A 19,357-nucleotide genomic window follows, 5' to 3' on the forward strand; every position below is an offset into this window, starting at 1 on the left:
GTATGAGTACAGTGAGGAGGGGGAAGAGGGCAGAAGGGAAAAGCATTTCCAGGCAAAGAGCACAGAAGGTGGAGGGTATGGAGCTGAGAGAGCACGCTGTGTTTTGGGAGAATTGAAACAGGGCCAAGGCAACCAAAGCAGGACCCGGGGCTGGAGAGGCAGGTGGGCGGTGCTCCTGAGCGTCCTGGACGCCAACAGCTTGGCCTGTGCCCTGGTCTGAGGCCCGTTGCAGCGTGTGGCCAGTTGCAGCGTGTGGCCAGCTGGCTCTCCTGGGCAGCCCTCATCTGAACAGCTTTCCATGGATGCTCGGCCGGGCTGTTTGAGGGCTGGGGCTGTCCCTCTCTGGCAGGAGGGACCCGGGAGCTCTGATCTTCATTCCCTCGGGGCCTCGGCACCCCTCGCTCCCTGCCCCAGCCCGTTCTACTCTGCCTGTGTGGCTTTATCCCGACCCGGCTGTCCTCAGGCTGGGCAAGTGCAATGGTCTGTTCCTATATGGTCATCTTTGTTGGAATGTGAGCCTCTCAAGTTCAAGGTTCATGTCCAGTCATTTCAGTGTCCTCAGTGCTTCTCACCATGCCTGTCTCCTTTCAGACACACTCTGTGTTTGTTGAATGCAATTAACTTGCTAATGGAAGAAAGTAATGGGATTTTCCCCCACTTCCTCAGTCACTAGAGAATGTCAGGAATGACATTCTTCCCTTTTGATTGCAACCTAAGTACTGGGGCTTTAACTTACGTAGGAAAAGGGAGAGAGATTTATAGATGTCTCTCTGAGGACCACACTGGCTGTTTGACATTAGCACCTTGGAGACGTCTATTTTCTGCATTTCTAAACCTAATTTCTTCATCCACCGATACTTGCTGAGAGGCCGTATGACTTCCTTGATTATGAACTCGCGTGAGTCCATTTGTAATAATATGTGTAACTACATCAAGATGTATAACAGGGCAGACGTGAAACCAGCATGAAACCGACACGTGTAGAGAGACGCACTTGGTTGTATTGAACAGTAAGCCACAGTTTCCATCCTTTTTAGGAGAAACAAGCTTCCCTCTTCTTTATTTCCCCCAGCAAGAATAGCTGTTGGATTGAAATTATCCCAGTGGATTTCCCTTCTTCACATAATAGCTCAATTTACCAGATCTGGGGCGGGGGAGGGGGGAGAGGCCCTTGCCACATTTACGTACCTGTTTCCCACACACTCAGGTGATATCTTGTGGTTGGTTAGACCATCCCTGGAGAGCAGGGGGACGGTCACCTGCCGTGGGAGGTTTCCCGTCTGGGAGTCTGGGGAGAAACTTCTAGAACTTCTCCCCCTGGCCCGGGACTTGGAGGCAGCGGAGTTTTCCTTAACGCAGCTCACCCCTCTCTGAAGCGCACAGGTGAGGCGAGTGTGGAAGGACTCCTGAGCCAGCTGGTCCTGGAGCATCTGCAGCTGGCCCCTCTCCTGTGGGGTGAGTACCGCTCGTCACCTCGGGGGCACGCGCTCCTTTTCTCAGAATGCGCAGTCTTGCGCTTGTTGGTGTGTGCGGACGTCACAGAGAGCCGTGGCGGGAGGGAAGCTCACCGCCGTGCCGGCCTCTGCGTGTCTACCGAGCTCTGCCCGGGCACAGCCTCGTGAACGGGCTCGCTGCCCTCTGAGCACAGGTGTGGCAGTGACGTGGAGGTGCCCTCGGCGTCCATTTGCTGCGGAGTCTGCCGTCCTCCGTGGGGGGCACTTGGTGTCCGCATGGGCGTGTTTTCTGCAGATGTTTCTGCATCTCCCATGATCAGGGTGGTGGGCGGGAGCGAGGCTGCGGTTAGCTCGTCTCTCCTGGACTCGCTCTGACTGAGTTTGTTTGGTAAACACCCTAACTCAGCCCGGCGCTCAGTCCGTGAGCGATCGCCCTGAGGTGGCACTTCGAAAAAGGTATTTGAACGTTCGCTGCCCGTTGCACCTGGAACTCTCACCCCAGTCTCTGCCTTCCTAAATAGCGGTGAAACAATTTTGTTGAGAAACAAGCTAAATGTAGAATTCTTGTTGAAGTGGGAGTCTTTATTATCCTCTGGGCATGATTCCATCATGTAATCTATGTTGGGTCAGATGCAGACAGTCTTGTACATGTACCTTCTCTTTACCCCAGAAACCATTGGAAATTAATATCTGGTATTTCCTTCACTTAATTAATTAGCTTGACCTCCCCCTTTGGCATGCTAGAGACACAGGGAAATTATCCCAGGGGTCTGAAGAGAAGAACAGGCCTTCCTCCTGGCGTTCCTGCACTTCCCCTTCAGTTTGTGAGAGCCCCTCGCGCTGCCCGGGGGCCGCCCACTCTGCTGGGCTCCCCGCTCCCGCCCGTGAAGGTTGTCGGGAGTCCTGTGAGGGGCGCTGATACGGCAGCTGTGAGTGCACTGTGTGCTGCACCGGGGGCTCCTTCCGTGGGAAGTTCCCCAAGGCCTCAGCAGTCTGGGAGTGAGCCCTGGAGGGTCTGACTCATTCCAGAGATTGGGGGTGGGGAGGGTACATTGGGAGAGGTCAGAGGCCCTTGCTGGATTTGCACTGGTCTCCTTGCAGGTGTTTTCCTTGTCATGTGTCACATGCACACCAGTGTGTTGGCAAATAATGCAAGTATTAAAAGATTTTATCCCGGAGAACATGCATGAAGTTTGAAACAATAATACCAGGACCTGAAAGGCGTTTCTGCCAGGAGGTCTCACTGGCAGTGTCCGCGGTACCAGGCAGCTCGGGGCTGCGCTTTCGGGCTCCCAGCAGCATCCCCGGCAGCCGAGTTCCTGTCTTCGAGGCATCCACAGTCTCCAGAAACAGTGCGTAGTATTTTCCCGTTCAGAGTGTCATGATTAATTTAGCTGTTAACCATATCTGGCTGCTTCCAAGGAACATCCTTATGTAGACTTTCCTGACTTAGATCAGTTTCCTAGCTTTAGAGTTATCAAGTCAAAAGACGTGCACATATTTAAGGCTCTTGAGCTGTTTTGTCAAGTGACTGTGTGACTCTTGGTCATTGATCATGACATGGGCGTTGTGGGAGCCTGAGTTTCGGGGGTGACTTTCTCACCCTCTTGTGAGCGCAGTTCCAGGGTAGTGGCCGGTGAGGGAAGGTGGTGAGTTTCGTCTGCTTCCCTCCTGCCCCAGGCTGGCCTCCCCAGCCCACCGTGCGTGGGGTGGGGTCTTCATCCCTGGCCTCAGCACACGTCACCTCCCACCCTCACTGTCCCCTCGGCAGTGGAGCCGACATCTTGGAGCCACCAGCTCCTCACCCCATAACACCCCAGGCTGTCCTCCTGGTTCTTCAAAGGCAGCTTTCCACACCCTGGGCCCTTGACCCTTCCACGAGCTCACTTCATGAAAGCAATATGTTCTCACTGTAGAAAGTCAGGGGAAATCAGAAAAGTTGGATAGAGAAGAGTTACCCTTTTCCCACATCCCCCCCCCCCCCCCAACACAGTCTCTGCTTCATTTCATTTGTGCGCATTTCTGGCTCTTTGCCATCCCCCAACTTAAATTTTGTTCATAGAGACGACCACACTGTAGTTGTACTTCTGTGTCCTTTCTTATACTTGACAAAACATAAGTATCTCCCATGTTATAAACGTGTCTTAACACACGCTGTTTAAGTCCTCACCATAGTTTCATCAAATGGATACAAGATAACTTAGTACTTGCTTTGGTGTTTGGCTGTTTCTGTCTTTTGGAGGTGTTTGTTGTTGTGTAAGTTACTTGCATTGGCTGTACATAGAGCTTTTTCTGTGTTTTGGGGTCATTCCCTCAGCAAGGGTACCCTGAAATTGTTAATACTCTGTGGGGTGGTGGCAGAGAGCACAGCCGTCAGGTTTGCTGCGTGATGATGATTGCATCACGTGTCACAGGCAGACCTGTGAATGGCACAAACCCACCACGGGTCTCAGTCCTCTCTGCTGCTTCCTCATGGGGCAACTTCTGTGGACGAGTCAGCAAGTTCTCTGGGCCTGGGTCTCTTATTTGTAAACTGGAGATGCTGAGGGCACCAAATCCTGGGTGAAGGTTTGAAGAGATGCCTGTGACCTTGCGAGAGCGTGCTCCTTCCCTCTCAGCGGGCATGTGGGCCTGGGGCGGTGGGGACCACCAGGACTGATGCTGTGTGGTGGTCGAGGAGGAAAGGAAGCTAGATTCTGGGGTGGATCCAGGACTGCACGCGTTCTTCCTGCGGAGCATCCCAAGGCAAGGCAGGACCGGACAGGACAGAGCCGCGGCAGGGCTGGGGAGGGGCCTGGGACGGGACCCCGAGTCGGCTGCCTCCTGTCTCTGTCCGCCCGGGAGCAGAGCTGCGAGCTGGGGAGGCTGCACCTCCGGGTAGGAAGACGAGGCTGGGAGGGTGGCAGAGCCCAGTGGGCTTCCTGACGGCCTGCTTTGAGGGCCAGTTCCAGTCGTTTCCATGGCTCTTGGGTGGTGGTGACTAATGGGCTAAGCCATTTCCCATGATGATTTGATTGTCCCACGGCTGTGTCCCTTCTACCTTCTTCAGCTGACAGCTGAAGCTTTCCTCCTCAGAGCTTCGCGGTGCCTGGTCTGTCCTGTCTTTCATCCACAGCCAGTGAATACCAGTCAGGTGTTGGCTACCTCTTGGAGGGGATGCTTTTAGTGCACAGCCTCCAGATCATCACCGAGCAAACCCCCAGGTCCGGGGCCGAGCTGTGACGTGTGGGCAGCACTTGTAGGCACGAGGGTAACGCCTGCCTGGGAAGCAGCGGCCACGTGATGCCTTGTGTGAGGTCACCCACTGCCCTGCCTCAGAGAATGATCCACCCTCACATTTGGGGAGCATATGACGCCAAACTCTCTGTGTGGTTTGTCCGAGCCGCACAAGTCTTGAGGTCATCATTACTGTCCCCCTTTTACAAATTAGGAAACAGACTCATGGGGTTTCTGTTGCTTCAAGTTATGTGGAATACGTAGGTTCTTGGATTGATGGATTTGTCCATCTGCACCAGGCAGTGTCCCAGGTGCTGGGGACACAGAGGTAAGTTAGACTTGATCCCGGCCTTCCAGACACTCCTGGTCTGATGCAGGCAGGGGGCCCAGGTCGGTCAGCAGACCATCCCCATGTAGCCTGGTGCGCTTGCCAGGTGGGAGCTTGGCGGGTATCCTGGAAGCGGAGGCCAGAGGCAGCCCTGGACCTGACACTGACCACCTGTCTCAAAGGAGCCAGCCCTGTGCTTGGGATGAGGCACAGAGCCTGCGGCACCAACGGAGCTCACGGGCCTCCCTGGGGACAGAACCACCTGGAAGGCGCTACGGGTTCATCACGTCTGCATGTTGCTCCATCTACCTCAGTGGCCCCTTCTGCACTCTGCCAGCTCCGTTCTGGAGTCTGGATCCCGGCGCACCAGGCAACCAGACTGTCCTGTGCCTGAGGTCGGGCTGCATCCCGCCCTACTGGGACTCTGCGGGGAGACGTGGCCCAACTCCTGCAAAATGTCATTTCATCAAACTGGGTAACATGGAGGCCTTGGTGGGGGAGACGGTTAGTTTGTTTCTAGCGTGAGATTCGTGAGGACTGATGGCAATACTTGTATCTTGGATGCGTGTGGCGCAGGCCTCCCTGGCAGGTGAGCGGCCCATGGACACCCACCTCCTTCCCAGGGAACTTAGCAGTGGCGCTGGGCTGTGGATTTTGTCCCCCACAGGCTACGTCTCCAGACAGCTGCTCCCGGGCCAGCGTTAGCACTCAGGCCCACGGACCAGGCTGGGTCTGCTGGGCCAGGTGAATCGGGTGGTTTTGGTGAGTCCCAGCGGCTGGTCAGCCTGGTCTGAGGACCCCTCCCTGTGGCCCAGCTGTGGCGAACGGCCATCTGGTCTGAGGCCCAGCTGGCCTGGCAATGGGTGCAGGGAAGCCAAGGGGCTGAGTCACTGTCCCTTTGGCACCTTTGCTAAATATATATATATATATATATATATATACATACATATATATATATGTATGTATGTAAATTGATTTCAAAAAAAAGAAAAATAATTTATACAGGATATAAAAAAGGAAGGAAAAAACCTGAAAACAAAAAACCCATATAAAACGTATGGACACCAAGGGGGGAAAACCGCAGTGGGGTGGGGTGCTGGTGTGCTGAATCGGGAGATTGGGATTGACGTGTATACACTGATGTGTATAAAATGGATGACTAATAAGAACCTCCTGTATAAACAAACAAACAAGCAAACAAAACAGCTAGTACTAAACTTTCTTTGGGTTATTTGTATGGAAATATGTTAATATAAATGTTTCAGACATTACATGAAATTTCTAAAAATCTTATATGTTCTGGTGTAATGTTGTAAGTCATAATTCTAGTTATTACTTTAAAATGTGTATCTCAGAAATAACTAAAAAAACAAAACAACAACAACAACAACACAGAAACCCATACAAAGAAAAAGCCCCTGTTCCCTGATCTCCCGCCAGGGAATGACCCTGTGGGACCAGCCAGTCCCCTCCTGCCCTTTCGTTGGTGGGTGGCAGCCCTGCCCTGGGCCCCTCCGTGCCAGGCGTGTTCTGTGAGCTGCCCTCCCCGTCCTTGCAGCCGCTGTCTGTGTGGAGCCCCGAGAGCCTTGGCTGTGCTGGGCCCCGCCGGTGCCCCAGAGCCTGTACCTGCCCTTCTGCAGGACCTCTCCTCTCTCTCCCCTCCCACCACCCGCTCGACCCTGCCCCCCATTCTTCTGTTTGGTCCCAAGCATTCTAGTTTTAAAATCACGTTTGGGAGCCTGCTTTATTGTGATAATCTTTCCCAAAAGAATAGCTGCATTTGGGGAGCACTTACTGCATGCAGCGTGTCCAGTAACTCTGTCACCTCGTTTATTCTTCATAACTACCTGCTGGAATAAGCATTATTCTATGTTTTACGGAAGAAACTGCTGAGTGAAAAGATTCCATGACTGGTCCCCCAAACTGCTATTCCTGCCCCCAGTCTGCTTCCTGCAACCCGGGGTCCTCCCTGCAGCCCAAGTGACCCTCCCAAACGTGACCCCGATGATGTCACTCTTAAACACTTAAAACAATTCCTTGGCTCCCGTTATGGCTGAGGACGGACGGGAGCGTCCTTAATGAGGCTTAGGAGTCTCTCCCCGACCAGCACGCCTGCCCCTCCAGCCTCCGTCCCCCGTCTCTCTGGGCTCTCCCAGCGCCATCCTCCCCGAGGTGTGCACCCCGGGCTCCCTCCACTGCCCTCCCTCCTGCCAGGAAGTTGCCCTCTCTTCCAGGCCTGTTTCCCTGTGCCCCGTGATTTCTCCTAGTCCTGTCTTTCCTTCTTTGGTCCTCCTGGGAAGCCTTGCTTGCTGCCCACACCTCCATGCTCTCACACCCCACCACCGAGCTGCACGTCCTCCTTTGTGTCCGCTCCTCAAGTTCTCGTGGCCTGTAGATGGTGTCCGCCACTCCCAGTGGGCGCCCTGGTAACAGACAGCATTGACCACACCCACCGGGTCTCAGTGTTTGCTGACCGCGTGGGAGAATCGGTGGATGAAGGCCACATCCTCCTCACAGGGTCAAGGCCATCCAAGTCCTAGTCCTTAGAGGTCCTCCTTCCACGTGACTTCAATGCACATGACTTCCATGTTGACGTGCCCAAGTGCACTTAGGCAATCCCTTCTGGCTGGTTATTAATGGTTTCCAGTTTTTCCATTCATAAGACTAAGGTGGACATTCTTGGCGTCTGCCCTTCTGCCCCCGGGTCAGTCCCAGAGGGCCAGTGTCCAGGGCAGAGTTACTGGTGCTTTGTGAAGGCGTTGCACGCTTGTGGCCAGCTTGGCCTCCAGGGCGGTCGTACTGATCCACACTCCCCCTGGCAAGGAGAAAACGAATTCACCACGGGTCACTCTGGATGCTCTGTGACGCAGCAGCAGGGAGGGCCAGCTCCACCCCAGGCGTGAGGGGCCGGGCTGAGTGAGGCCCAGCCCTGCCCTTGTCCTACCCCAGTGCCAGGAACCCAGGCAGCCTGAGCTGGAGTTTGCTTCTGGGGCCCAAGAGTCAGAACAGGGGTTCTGATCCTGGGCCAGAGGGTATGTCTCTCTGAGTCAGGTCCCTGGAGAAAGCTCAAGGACAAAGGACAGCATGTAAACCAGGTGGATTAAGAGTTTCCCTCAGTCCCCAGCTCCTCCACCTGAAATCACTGTGCTGGACCCCTCAGCGCTCTGCTTAGACATCCTCCCGTCCCGGCAGGAAGCCTTCGCCTCTCGAGTTCCCACCCCATGTTGTCTTTGCCCGTTCACTTGTCTGTCTTGTTCCCGAGACTGGGAGCTCCGTGTGGGCAGGTTAAAGGAGGTGCTCAGTAAGCTTCCTGCATCCGATTGAGAGGGACTTGGCCCTGGGGGGAGCAGGTGCAGATACCAGACCTGCAGCCTCTGGCCTCGGGGACAGGGGTCGTGGGCACCCAGGGAGGCCCACGCCTGCGACTGCCTCGGGGCCCCTTTCCTCAGAGGGAAGGTGACAGGTGGACCTGGAAGCAGTGGCGTGAGGGTGCTGTGGAGAAGGGGCTCCTGCCCAGCCCGGGAGCTGGCCGATTCCCGCCAGCTCTGTTGCGGGTGTTCGTTGTTACTCTGGGCCTCCAGCGAAGGCCATGGGTGATGCTTCGTCCTCCTCTTTCTACAAAGGGGGGCCGTGAGGCTTTCCATGATGGGAAAGACTGCTGCCCCAAAATGGATCCTCTGTGTGGCGTGTGGTCAGTGTTTGTGTGATTTGCTTATTTTGTGAAGATAAAACGTGCACAAACTCTGTATTTTCCTCCTCGGGTACCACGGGAGAGCTTCCTGCCACTTTCCCTTCTTACTTAATGACATAGGCTGGGTCCAGCCTCATTCCATATTGCACACAGAGCTGCCACAGTCTTCTCAACCACAGCGGTAGATGTATCGTAATTTATTTACTCTGTATCTTTTGATGGGCCCTTAGTAATCTTTGGCTATTCTAAATGTGGTTGCAGCAAATACCCTTGTAAGTATGCCAGTCCTCCCAGGAGTGAGTCAAGCTGGAAGATACTTATTTAAATTTAACAATCTCTTTAAAAACAAACAAACAAAAACTTTGTTTTTGTATCATACTCAGACTTTCCTCATTTAGAGTACATTTAAAAAAATTCTCTTAATGCTTTCATGGGCTCGGCTGTTTTAACATTTAAACCTCTTATTTATCTGGAATTTATTAAGGTGTGAAGAGTGAGGCATGGATCCACCTTTTCTTTTTCCAGAAAGCTATCTAGTTATCCCCAAGTCACTTAATAAATGATCTATCTTCACTAATAAGCAGCACCATTTTCTCATATGTTTAGGAAAATCTTGGGGTTCTCTTCCATTAATCTATCCATGGGCCAGTATCACCCTTGTAGGTACATTGTGGGTTTACAATATATTTTAATATTTGCTTGGGTAATCCTCTTCAATGTCATTTTCTTACATTCATTCGTTTGTTTATTTAAATATTGTGGTCAAAGCACATAATACAAATTTGCCATCTTAACCGTTTTTAAGTGTACAGTTCAGTAGTTGTAAGTGTATTTGTATTATGATGCCAAAGATCTGTAGAATTTTTTTATCTTGTAAAATCAGCCCTATGCCCATTACACATCTTTCATATTTATTTGTATGACTTCAGAAGGAGCTTGTATAGCTCATTTTTTTAAAAAAGAAAACTTATGTAGGTATTTAACTGCCTCTTTAGTGGAGGGTTTTTTCCCCTGTTTTTGCTTCCTCTTTTATATAAGTTTGCTTCCTCTTCTTTTTCTTGTTTAAGTGAGCTAACACGTGATCTACTTTCTTCATTAATTCTATCTCCCTTCTCTTTTCTAATTCAGTGATTCTTCTATCATTATTACTTTCTCCTTTCTGCCTTATTTGGGCTTATTATATTATTTTTTCCCTCCCTTACTGGGTTGGGCATTTAATTCATTCATTTAGATTGTCCTATTCTTGGCATAGTTTTATGGGGCTATGAATTTTCCTCTGATTACTGCTTTAACCACATTCTGGCATTTACATTTTTCATGTTTGATATTTTTAGGCATTCTGCGATTCTGGTTCGTTTCATCTTTATCCTAAGAGTTGTTTAAAACATAGTTTTTTGCTTGTTTGTTTTTTCTCATTTTGTTATGACTTTCTAATGTAACAGCAGTGGAATCACTTTAGTACCATTCTCACCTCTTAGAATTTACTGAGATTTCTTTGTGGTTAGTTTTTGTTTTTTGGGTTTGGTTTTTTTTTTTTTATGACTACTCCATGGACATTTAAAAGGGAGGCATATTCCTTGTTTTAAGTGTATTGAGTTGAAATGTATCACTTAGCTATACCTTCTTAATTTGCTTAGGTTTTTTAAGATCCTTACTTATTTGGTCTACCCATGGACTTTGAGAAGTGAATTACAATTACTGCTAACATGGCTCCTCTTCACCCTGATGGACTTCTGTCCATCGATGTGATCCTGTCTGTCCTGTAGTACATGCAGTGTGAAGGCTGATGGTCTTTGGTGCATAGATGTCATAATTATTCTCACTTTGTTGTGCCTTTTACCATTTAAAGTGCCTTTTCTCTGGCTCCTCTAATGTCTTTTGCCCTTATTTCAATCTGGTCTGATACTGTAGCTCTCATCCCTCCTTTCTTTTGGTTTGGCTGATGTACCTTTGCCTCTTGTTTTGTTTTAAACATCTGAGAATTTTTTTTTCCCCCTATGTGGTTCTCTGAGATGAAGCATAGAGTTGAGTTTTGTTTGTGATCTAACTTCATTGTCTTTTTCATTAATAAGTGGGTTTAGACCAGTTACATTCCTTGATATGGCACATATGTTTGGTCTTATTTCTGTCACGTATTCTGTTATGCTTTTTATCTTGACTTTTGTGATCTGTGTCATCTCGGTTTTATTTTGTGTGATGATTTTATTTTTTCTTCCTTTTCCTTTCTAAGCTCTCCTGCTTCTCTTGTCTGACCTCCCCATCCCCACATCACCTTCTAAGGCCTTGCCTGCTTTAGTTTTCTTCACAATTCTTATTATTCTCTGAAAGTTCATTACATATACAGGTTTATTTTCTTATTTGTCTCTCCACCCCTGCTAGAGTATAAGCTCCACAGAGAAAGAATCTGCTCTTCCCTGTATTCTCAGAACCTGGAGCTGTTACCGGAACATTTTAGTGACAGCTGAATACATATTTGTGGAAGGAATTAATAACGTAACCTTCACAGTCTGTCTCTGAAGTAGGTAGTGTTATTCCTGTGCTTTAGGGGAGGGAAATGCAAAGCGTATGCAGGGTTATTCAGCCTGTGAGTGGCAGAGTGAAGAGTAGTGCATGGTCACTATGATTCGAAAATCCACGTTTTCCCCATGATTGTGCCTCCCAGAATCATATAATGAGCTAGTGGCCTCCAGCTGGATTGGAAGCCTGGGTCTGCTGACTTCTAACCAGAAATCCCACAGTACCATAGTCTTTTAGAAGTAAAGATAAGCAAAAGGAAAGAAAGAAGGAAGTTATCGTGTTATTACTCACAGACTTGCAGGAAAGTTGCACGTACAGTGGTTAGAATTTTTTCTGAGCCATTTTAGAGTCACTGCACCATCGTCCCAAATTCTGTGTATTTCCTACAAACAAGGACGTTCTCTTATTTATCCACAACACAGCCATCAAAATCAGGAAATCAGCGTCCGTTCTACCATCCAGTACTGAGACCCCATTCAAGTTTTGCCAGTCATCCCAATAGTGTCCTTGGTTCCTAAAGGATCTAGACGTGGTTCAGAACCACTGTTGCCTTCAGTTGTTTCATGTCTCTGGTCTCAGTCGATCTGCAACAATTCCTCAGTGTCTCTTTGACTTTTTTTACCTTGGTGCTTCCAGATGTTACCAACCAGCCATTGGTGGAATGCCCCTCAACTTGGGGCATTTGTGGGATGTGTCCTCATGATTAGATTCAGTACCTGTGTCTCTGTCAGTAGTCACAGAGGCAGTGCTGTGTCCTTCTTGCACGTCTCAGATGGCTCGTGAGTTCTGTTTGTTCCACTACCAGTGGTGGCCACCTTGATCACTTGACAAGGCGGTGTCTGCCAGCCTTCTCTGCGATCAGGTTTCTTTGTTTCTCTTGGTAATCAATAAGTATTCTGTGGGAAGGTGCTTTGAAACTTTGTAAATACCGATTCCTCCTTAAACTTTCCTTTGTTCGTTTACTCTGAGTGGATTCGTCATTTCCTCTTTTACTCAGTGTGTTAAAGTATGTGACTGTCGTTATTTATTTTGATGCACAGTGGGAGCTCTTTCAGGCTGACTTCTGTGCCTCTCGACACCTCTCCGTCATTCCCTGGACACTTCCTTGCTTTCTGGCACTAGGTGTCCCAGATTCGTCATGAGCTACAGCTGCGACAGCATCCATTTTCCCCAAGAAGTCTTGGTTCCCTTTAGTGAAGATCATTATTTAGAAACCGAGATGCAGGTGTGAGAATGATCATTCCTACTGCGGGGGGCGGGGGGGGTTGCTACTCCCTGGCCTTCTCAGAGAACACAGCCAGGGAATATACATGTACATATACCTATAAATACACACACGCACACTCAACATCTCTTTCTGTGCATATTGACAGCTACCAGTTCTCTCTGATACCTCTAATTCCAGTCCAACACGGCAAAGTTCCTTCAGGTTTTGTCCCCTTTCCTCAGTTGTACCTCACTTCCTTGGCATTGGGAGATTGGCTTTTGTTATCACTAATGTAATTACCAATTTGTCAATCCCCCCACTGTAACCAGTCTTCCATCTCTGCCCCAACCCTCCCCCACTCTCAGCATGTCAGCCTCTCACACGGCATGGGGCGGATCCCACATGGGGTGGCTCTGCTGTGCAGATGCCCTTCGCCCTCTCCCTGGTCCCCATGCACCCCTGTCCCCACTCCCTTTCTGGTCTCCCATACCCCGCTGCCCCCAAACCCTCCCTCATCCCCCTGGTCCCCCAGGTCCCCCCTGCCCCCACGCCGTGGCCTCAGAACCGAATTTTCCAGGAGGGGTGCCTGACATGAGGCCCTGCCTTTGCCCACGGCACCCCCTTCCTGTCTGTCTCTTCACTCCCTTTCCTGGCTGGTTCCCTGTTCTTATTCTCTGGGCCCCGTTCTCCCCTCTGTCCTCCATCCCCATGGTGCCTCTTTCTGATTCCCCTATGAGGATCTGTGCCTGTCTCTCATTCTCCATGAACTCACGGGGATGAGGTCCAAGTTAACGTCCATCTCCAGGGCCTGTTCCTTATGTGACCCAGAGGAGGCACAAGGCAAATGCTTGTTGAGTGACTGGTAAATACTAAGCCTTCAACAAACGTTTGTTCTGTGAATGAATGAATGAATGAATGAGAAAGTCTGTTTCCCGAAGGAGTTCACGGGCTTGTTGGGGAGAAAGGGTGTGTTCCTACTGGACAAAGATAGATGGGCCAGAAGACTTACGCTGGGGAAAAACATCTCTGTCCGTTCGTAAAGGTGCCTCTGGCTCTGGGTTCTGAGAGAAGCTTCTCAAACCTCCTCGTCATCCGCAGCCCCGAGGAGCCTTAATCGTGACGATGCTCCTTTCCTCGGGCTGGGCCTGCTTGAGTTCTCTCCTAATCACAGTGGAAAGTGAAATCGGGAGAATCGAGACGGCTGGTTTGAACGGGTGCTAACTAGTGCAGATGTAGGTCAAGTCCAGGTCTCTGCGAGCTTCTTAGTCCCAGAGTTTCACATGAGCTTCCAGGCAGAGCTCACACACGTTTCCTGCAGCGCTTACTCCGTCGCTCCTGGACCTGTTGACGATCGGCGTCCTGGGATGCTGGTACCCACGGGCCCTCCGCCGGCTCATGTAATGACAGGCACTTCACTGCAGTTGAACAACTGCTGACATAAAGCACTTTGTCCCAGTGTGTGGGACAGCCCCGGTGCGAAAGTGACCCACCTCAATCCAGGCTGCAGGGGTGGGTTCTGCTGGACTGGGTGGTCCCAGGCCCTTTCTGTTTGCTGAGATTTCACCTCTAGGGTCAGGAAGAGAGCATCAGGGATCTTTCCAGTGCTGTGGGAAGATCCACTGTGTGAGGCTGGAGGCGCTCAGAGCTCTGCAGGGCTTGCCCACAGCACGCCCTCTGCCATCTGCCCTACAAACACCGCCTGCCTTGCCCCCCCTCCCCGGGGCCCCTGGAGCAGGTGGAGGACCCTCACCTCACAGAGCCGGAGACGGGGCTCTGCAGAGACAGCAGTGAGTCTCCCGGCCAGAAAGTCACAGAGCTGGCGCTTGAATCGACCACAGGACTCAGCTTCTGTCACATTGTTGTAGGTGTTTTCCGTTTCTTAAATAAGAAAGTGATTTCAAGGTATGCAACATGCTAAAAACAAGGGATGGAGGTTTCAGTCTTTCTCTAGTTTTCTCATTGTTTCTTTGCAAGATAAAAACTTTAACCCCTAGGGCTTCCATCTCGCAGGAAATTTGCTCTCTGGATGCTACACCCTTTTCAAACATAAGTTGTGGTTAGAGAGAAGAGTCGTGGAATGGGGGTCTGGATGTGCATCAGCTGGGACTCACGGCACCGGTGAGTGGGATCTCTTGTTCTTCTTGATGCCTCGTCCAGGGACAGACAGCACAGCAAAGAGCCTCGGGTGCCAGCTGAGGAAACGGCTCCTTGGACGAGCCAGCCCCTGGGGCTTCTGGCCGGGAAGCTCACTCAGGAGGAGGATGCGTCTTCTGACTGAGTCTGCAGCCAGGCGAGCCGTCGGGAGCACGGCTAGCGAAGGCCATTAGACAGGACCTTGCTGAGACCCTGGTGTCCGCTGCTCTGTTAAACGGAGCCGAGGCAGCTCAGCGCTCTGGCTGGTGAAGGCCGTCTACCGGATAGGTCACGTCACTGCTGGGCGGGGTGGCCGTGGCTGCTGCAGGCTCCCCCCCGGACTCGGGTCCAGGCTGGCTGGGGGCAGCAGCTCCCCCACATCCCAGCCCCGTCTCTCACCGTCTGCCGTCCATGGCAGAGGCCTCCCTGCTGGACTGCCACCGCCACCGCCCCTCCTCCTTCCCTTCCAATCACCATGTTCTGTGCTGAGGCCCAAAGACGTCCTAATAGCAGTGGCCCTTCCCTGTCCCAGCTCGTCCTGCCGGCCTGTGTCACCTGAGACAAAGCCGGAACACCAGCATCTGGGGTGCAGACTCCTCCCTCCACTCACCCCGCGGCTTCCTCACGTCACGCAGGGTGCCTCACAGGCCGCTTCCCATCCGGTGGGGGAGCTGTGGGAGTCCCCAGGGGGGTCACGTCCACTTCCGTGGTGGCCCATCCAAGCAGCCTTGCCTGCCCTTCCTCCGCTTTTCCTCCAAGGCTCAGGTTTCCTTGTGGAACTGTCCCCATACTGCCCGGTCACGTCACCTTTCCCCTGCACTGGCTACCCTTGGCACAAACGCGGCGAGTGCCGGCCCGTGTGCGTGCGCCATGCTCCTGTATATGTTGGCCATGCCAGCTCTGTGCCCTTGGGCTGGTGGTGCCTTATATTCTTCTTAAAGTACTCTCTGTCTCGCCATCTGGGATAGAAGCTCTTTGAGTACGGATATAGGATCAGCTTTTCTTATTTCCGCTGATTCATTTGAGAAGATGCTGGAGGGTGTACATACCTGGGTTTTCAGTTTACGAAGTGCTTGCATGTCTGTGTTGCATCAGAGCCTCGGAAAGGCCCTGCTGGGCTGGTAGCGTCACTGTCCCTGCTCTACAGAGGAGAGCCCTGGGGCACACAGCCAGGCTAAGTGACTGGCCCAAGGTCTCCCACCCAGGACATCAAATCCAGGCCTCTGACTCCCTCTGCTGTGCTCATCGACTCCTCGCAGCTCCTCCCCTGAGACCTTGTACCTGGGCATCAGGCCTGGTGACAGCAGGGCGTCTTCTGCAGGGAGGGAGTAAGGGCACCTGCCAAGATCTGCACTTGGGGGGTGGGGGGCGCCCAGTCCCACCAGAGAAGAGCAAGTGAGTGGTCAGAACGCTTGGGCCGCCTTCACGCTGAGCCGGGAGGCGGGGGGGCCAGGGGGGAGACCCGCGGTTCCCGCCCAGTCGCCTCCACCTCCCTGTGGACTCGGGAGGCAGCTGCCCTGGGCTGGAGTCCCGGCTTCGTGACCCTAGAGACTCTCTTGCCCTGAGGCCTGGGTGGTGGCTGTGAGGGCCAGCAGCCAACCCATAACAGCGTCAGCCCGCCGTTCTCCCTTGGCTCCACAAGGCATCTTTTAGGGAACTAAGGCCTGTCCTTGAGTAGTTAAAATCCCAGCCCTGTGCCCCGTGCAGACAGGGGGCTGTGTGTGGCCTGCTGGGGCTGTGCCCGGACGGATGGGTGACCTGGGTGGCGTTTCGACCCCCCTTGGCAGACGGTGCTGTCCCCAGGGCCTTCGATGCCTGAATCCTGGCGGGGACCCACTGGGCTTCCTGGCAATCCTGGGAATGTCGCTGTTTCCCCACATCCTGGATTCTGTTTCCAGCCTGCCACAGGGAGAAAGCTGCTCACTGCCCGTGCTGGCAGGCCCGTCCTCGTCTCATTGGCGGCGCACGTATTTTTAGCTGCAGCATTCAAACCAAAGCTGCAAATGAGCCAGTGCATGCGGCGTGCATGTGCTGGTGGTGGAGTGGGCTGCCTCGGCCTTCCCCAGGTTGACAGGTTTGCCATCTCAGCCTTTCTCAAAGGCAAAAACATCCTTCCTAGACATGCCAGTGGAGGGTCCACTCAGAACAGGCCTGCTGCGGGAGGCATGAATGAAGGATCGGCTGGAATGGGGAGCGGCGCCTTGCCCTGCCCGCCTTCACTGGGTTGGCACTCCAGGCGTTGGGCCGGGCCCAGGTCTCAGCAAGAGCTGAAAGGGACCTTGGAAAGCATCTCATTTATTTATTCTCCCACTTTGCATTAAATTCAGCCAATTCCTGTGGCTTTTTCTCATGGAGAAGATGAGCCAAATGACCTTTTATCTGTGTTTTTGGAAGTGTCTGCTGAGATAAAGGTCTAGGCTTCAGGTGAGGTTTCTGGCTTCCCGGCCAGAGGAGGGGCCCTAGACCTGTGCTGCCGGCTTCCCTGCTTCTGGCGCTGCCAGCGGGGGAGGCCCCTGGCAGCCTGTCCCTGCTCAGGGGCGTCCCAGCCCAGATCGGACTGAGTTAGGACTGCTCAGCACACGCGACTGTGGAAGGCAGGCCGGGCAGGAAGAAGGGGCCACTCCGCACGCGGTTGCATCTCAGGAGGCCGGAGGGGCGGTGGGGTCACGCAGAGCTTGGTCCTCCCCGATGGGTGGGGTGGTCAGGAGGCGGAGGGTGGGAGGGAGCAGGCACTGGCCTTGCCCGTGCGCTCGAGGCCCGGCATTAGGGGACCACCCAGGGGCACAGGCGTTTCCCTTTGGTGGGTGGACGAACAGCTCGTGGTTCTGACAACTCGCCCAGGATCAAGCATCAGGAAGTAGGGCCGGATCTGGGCCCCAGGCTCACCACCCCAGCAGTCCTCGTACCCCGTCCATCGGCCGGCAAAGAGGAGGAGGTGCCTTTCCCTGGTGGTGGGACAGCTGGATGCCCCACGCCGACTGCCTCCACGGCCTCGCCCGGAGCTGTCCGCTGGTCCCTCCGTACAGCTGAGCAGACCGAAGGCCGGGCAGGTCAGGTGGCTCACAGGCGCTGGTGTCTGAGCCAGTCCCACCGCAGCCCAGGAGCCATCAGCAGTGCAGGGCACGTGCCTGGACACAGGAGCTCTGGCTTCAGTTGTGGGCCTGCGTGACCCTGGATAAGTGATCCTGCCCAAGTGCTCGCTCACTTCTCCCTCCGACAGGCCTTCCCCGGGCTGGGCTGAGGGTGGAGTGAGGTCCCGAGTGCGTGGGCCATGACTGAGGTGACACCCTCAGGGGGAGAGCTCATGGGAGCGTGAATGCGGGTGGGGCCTCCCAGGCCACCTGGCCTCCCGCATGGGGTCCTGTGTTTGCAGGACCAGAACCAGGTTTGCCTCCTCCTGGGCTGTCCCTGTCCCTCAGCCACCACCAGACGGGGCTATTGGCCTCGCTCTGCTTTACCCGCCATTTTTCTGTCTTACCCACATTGTTCAGAATGTGCTAAGTAAGCACAGAGCAGATGCTTCAGGGAGAGTGTTTGAAATTAAGCTGTGTAATTTCTTAGGAAGGAAAAGAGGTCTGGAAGCAAATGTGGGTCAGCTTGGGCTGCAGTGCTAAGAGGTTTTGGGGGAAAATAGCTCCTTCCCGTTTGAGGAACTGACAAAGGAAGCTGTCCTTTGAAAGGTGCTGGCCTTCGGGCCACTTTGAAGCCAGACCTTGAGCCAGACGAGGCAGCTTCCAAGACTGAGCTGCTGACCTTTTCCCGACGGCCCCTGACAGCATCCCTCTCCCCGAGGCCTTGCCTGCTGACGCGTCACTGGACGGTTGATCCAGTCCAGCAGCTGGAAGAACCCAGCCGAGTGGCCTCCACTCTCGGAGATGTCAGTTTTGTCAGAGGATCGGCCCCTTAGCTTGAAACGAGTTCACCAGATCTCCCTTGGTGGTGGAAAATGTAAAGATCCTGGTGGAATAGAAAAATGCAGGGCACCGCCCTGTCTGCCAAAATCACAGCAGATCAGGAAGAACATGGGCTCCGGGGCCCTGGGGCCCTGGGTCCTCCTCTTCCTTGGGTCCGATGCCTTTCCTTGCAGAACCTTAGTCTCTGGATCTGTAAAGGGAACCCCACACAGTCCCCGTTTCTGTGACTGAGCTGAAGGTTAAATGACACAGTGTATCCCTAGCATCTGTCGAGCAGGAGTGTGTGGGGCGATACCTTCTCAACGATAGTGAGCCGTATCATACAAACAGATCGGCCGAGCTTAGCCGTCGTGTCGAGAGCCCCTGGGAACCTAATGATAAACACACACTCGAGCGAGGCTTTACGACCCCTTTTGTTAAGAGCCGACCACTTCCTGCAGGTGTTTCAGCCCTGTTCACCCCAAAGTACGCTGGCTCTTGCGGAAGAACCCTGATTTCTCGAGGGCGGGGCAAAATTCCATCATAACGAGGCAGCCGAGGGCGGGGCAGTGGAGTAGGCGATCCCTTCACTGTGTCACAGAGGAGGCGGGGCTCAGAGGCTCAAAGCGCCAGCTCCCCATCCCCCAGCGCGTAGGTTCGTTCCGTAGGACCCAAAGCACAGCCCCTCCTCTAGTCTGGAGTGGGCAGAAGCAGCCACTCCAGGCATGCGTGGAAACCAGCTCTTCCTGACAGCATATGTGGCTTGACAGGATGTACAGGAGTGCAGCCGTGGGAAGGTGCCAGAGAGCCGCTTCCTGCCAGCCTGCAAGATGCCTGCTGTGCCGTGGCCACGTGGTTCCCGGGATCTGCAGGCTTATTGCAGCCTTGTCAAGAAGCAGGTCTAAACAGGGCGGGGGG

The 19,357-nt window shown here is 53.1% G+C and overlaps 1 protein-coding gene across 1 annotated transcript in view; it reads left to right on the top strand.

The window, feature by feature from the left end:
- Positions 1-19,357, top strand: part of TRAPPC9 (trafficking protein particle complex subunit 9) — a 521,576-nt gene that overhangs the window by 404,862 nt on the left and 97,357 nt on the right. The window contains exon 21 of the mRNA XM_007464593.1: positions 1,365-1,455. Within this exon, the coding sequence (XP_007464655.1) occupies positions 1,365-1,455 (91 nt within the window). The remainder of the gene's footprint in view (positions 1-1,364; positions 1,456-19,357) is intronic.

Source organism: Lipotes vexillifer, unplaced genomic scaffold (assembly GCF_000442215.2).
Source record: "Lipotes vexillifer unplaced genomic scaffold, Lipotes_vexillifer_v1.1 scaffold394, whole genome shotgun sequence".
Taxonomy (NCBI): Eukaryota; Metazoa; Chordata; class Mammalia; order Artiodactyla; family Lipotidae; genus Lipotes; species Lipotes vexillifer.